At 35.7% G+C, this 3,408-nt stretch overlaps 1 protein-coding gene across 1 annotated transcript in view; it reads right to left on the reverse strand.

The window, feature by feature from the left end:
• Window positions 1-988: 988 nt before the first annotated feature.
• Window positions 989-3,408, reverse strand: part of LOAG_13771 (hypothetical protein) — a gene marked incomplete at both ends in the record, with an annotated part of 3,820 nt that continues 1,400 nt past the window's right edge. Inside the window, 7 exons of the mRNA XM_020448726.1 lie at window positions 989-1,085; window positions 1,257-1,462; window positions 1,709-1,826; window positions 2,039-2,128; window positions 2,254-2,447; window positions 2,874-3,042; window positions 3,255-3,372. Of these exons, the coding sequence (XP_020301152.1) occupies window positions 989-1,085; window positions 1,257-1,462; window positions 1,709-1,826; window positions 2,039-2,128; window positions 2,254-2,447; window positions 2,874-3,042; window positions 3,255-3,372 (992 nt within the window). The remainder of the gene's footprint in view (window positions 1,086-1,256; window positions 1,463-1,708; window positions 1,827-2,038; window positions 2,129-2,253; window positions 2,448-2,873; window positions 3,043-3,254; window positions 3,373-3,408) is intronic.

A 3,408-nucleotide genomic window follows, 5' to 3' on the forward strand; every position in this document is an offset into this window, starting at 1 on the left:
GGAACCAATTGCTACAAGATTTTAAAAAGTGAGTATACCTTTCGAATCTGCGCAGTGAATTTCTTTGGTGAGACATAGCATGCGCGGAATTGCCCTACTCTTCATTGTTAAGATTTATCTTCCAGGATCTAGTGACTTAGAACGATGACAGCGAAGTTCTCAGGAGGCAGGTTTAGTTAAGGTATCATTCTTTGAGATAATTTAACCTTTATAGGGTTAAAAGAGTTCCATCTACCAGGGTTTGGGATCGGAATTGTCCTTCTACTACAATGGTTGCACGAAGGCTAATGAACCCATTCTGACCGTAAACACATTTTGTCTAAAAATGTTTAGCATAGGAGGCTCTACTGAAGGCTTTTGCCAGCGCCAGCATAGGGTAACCCCGTAAATACATGCAAGCTTCTCCTCTGCGACAAGGGGTGTCAGTGGAAATCTGGCCACCACCTTGCAATTAAGCCAACTTCGATTATATCACACACTGATATGCTATCACCGAGCATGAATTAATAGTATCATTTACGTATATTGATTTCTATTTGCATTGATTGTAGCTTTTCGCTCTCAGTAAAAGAGAATTCCTTGCTCCTTAAAAACTATGCACAAAGGAAGGATGAGCACGATAGTTACCTGTAGGCGAAGCGCCCAATTACTAAAACGTACGATGCCTATTTAGGTAAAAATTTATGAAATATTGCGATGATTATACATACAAACTTGCCATCACTGAAGTGTTTTTTCTTCTTAACTGCAATGACACCGAAAGTAAATAAATTCAACCTTGACAAATGAGAAAACACTTAACAGTAACAAAACATTTCAAAAGTGTGAAACTCAATGCATTGCGCAGCTGACGATTCCGCTGATTCTCTTATCAGATGATGTAAATGATCTATGCTTACTAGTAGAACCATGAAAACGAGTAACTCCAAAGATGCTGACCCAAGTGTACATTTATTCAAAAGCGAACTTTTGTACGGCTTAAATCCAATTATAAAGAATCACCGTAGAAAGGCCTTATTCTGCCATCATGACGAAATTCGACTGAGGACGAACGCGTCAAAGTGTAGAAGCTAAGATTGTCGTAGCTGAAACATAAAATATAATTACATATCGACAGAAATAATATCAATACAAATGAAGGTCGGACCAACGAAAAGCCAAGAAATTTATGAAATAGCACAAATCAAAAAATGCAAATTGCAAAGTAAATTGTCAAAAACCTGATTTTCTACCGTTTCATGATCGAATAAACTAACATGCATAGTTCGGGTTTTGTTACAAAATTACGCAATCCGTCGATCTGGCGCAAATCATTTTCTACAGCTCTAATATCACCATAAAAAGTATCGTGGAAAACGCAACCATTCTCAGTTTCGGTCCAGTTAATAAAATGATTCACTCTGGTTGAAATTAACAGTTTAGGTCGTCTCAAATTCAAGCGTTGTAAATTTTCAATATTAACCTGAAAAACAAGCGTATATTTCTCCGAACGATTTTATCTTTCTTTTTTTGTCACGATTCATTGTTTGTTCTCGATCCAGAGTAAACTTAATTTTCAACTCACAGTAGAAAAATATGAAGTCTTCCAAAAACTATTTCCATATCTAAATTGCTCGGCATATCCATTAAAACTGAAACCGAAAACCCTTCATCAAATGAATTTTGAGCAATAATTCTGAATCTCACGCTCCTCTCCAGCAAATAGCACCTTATTTCCATGAAGTTTGAGGAGACGTAAATCCGGCAAATCGTCGTCGTTCAGATTATTCCACACTTCATCTTTATAACATTCCCCCAAGCTGCTTAAATCTAGAAACATCAAATGCCTGAAATAAAGACATTCGGAATCGTTATTTAACTTTATGTAAGAGGAAACTTTGAAGATCCTGGACCGAGTAGTGCAAAGCAGTGAAAAATTGAACTTATGAATTGAACTTATTCTTTGGACATCGAAAAAACTCTTGAAAAATAGAAAATATAAGCAGCAATAACAGTTAAAATATTTCGATAAATCAATGATAAGAAAGAAACTACTTACTTGAAATTACTAATAATGGAAGGCATAACTTCATCACCAGATGCTGAATATTCACTGTGTGGCAGACCAAGTGTTCGCAAATTTGGACAACTGCAGTGAATTATATCTAATTACAGTAGCAGCATATTTGTGATATAAACTATTAAAAATTGGTTAAGGAGCATTTTGTGATCCTACCATTCCACCCAAATGTAATCTCCACAAAATTAACTCACTTCCGGTCAATGGTTTGGAGCAGATCGCCATCAATCCCGTAGAACTTTCCGATTACTAAATGCTTAAGTTTGTACGGAAATGACTTCTCAGGTTCCTTATCGGGCAAAGTGAATAAAACAGTCAACCCTTCGGACGAAACATTACAATCTTCACCACCGAAAATTACCCTCAGCTCTTCCAAGTTGCATAAATTCTGCAATATTCAAAAAGTAGTGTAGAAAACCAGAACGGTACTGCATTTCATAATGCTTATTGCAAACTCATTGTAAAGTTATTATTAAAATAATTATTTAAGATATTTATATCGAAACATGTAAAAATATGAAAACATTTAATTAAAAAAAAAGTGTTAGATTAAGTCAAATTCGGGACGAAAAGAAAGTCCTGTACCCTGAAACTATCGATCTATTCCATTTTCATATTTTCTTTATAAAGAATCGCTTTATAAAATTGGAACTATGAATCATTTAGTCAACACAAATCAAAAAGTTCAAAGTTTTGAAATTTTGACCGGAACTCCTGAAAATATACCACGCGCTTCATTTATAACGGTCTGATTTGTACTACCCTCATACTGTTGACAGCGTCAGTGTCATATTTTTGAGAGTATTTTTCTTGCCTTTATGTGAGCGAATTCTTCATCGAGCGTATTAAGACTTAGACCCCACGAAAAAACCTTTAAATTATGCAAAAGTCCAATGTATTCAATGCCATCATTTCTTATGTAATACCCAAGATGAAGTTCTGTAAGAGTTGATCGCCACGGAGAACTTCTAATCACGCTGAAACTGAAAAGCAATGGTATTATCAAATATGTCTGTGTCGAGTGTTGTAAAGTGTGCCAAAATACTGCCAAGTCTTGTGACAGCAATGTCTAATGAATCGAGCTTGAAGCTAAATGATCCTCAAACAACAGATTCCAAAGGATGATGTCATAAGACTATTTTCAAAAATGATCAAACTCGACGACTAACTCGACGACACAAGAAAGCAGACTTACTCAATTTCACCCATCCCGTCGTAAATATGTAGTAAATTCAGCGGACGATTGCAAGCCGGCAATTTTGGATCACTTTCCGGACTATATGCAATTACATTACCAACAAAGAAATTTTCACCTTCGGAAAAATGCTTTCATCCTCAAATAACATTTT

The sequence above is a fragment of the Loa loa genome (assembly GCF_000183805.2).
Source record: "Loa loa unplaced genomic scaffold supercont3.604, whole genome shotgun sequence".
NCBI classification, from domain to species: domain Eukaryota; kingdom Metazoa; phylum Nematoda; class Chromadorea; order Rhabditida; family Onchocercidae; genus Loa; species Loa loa.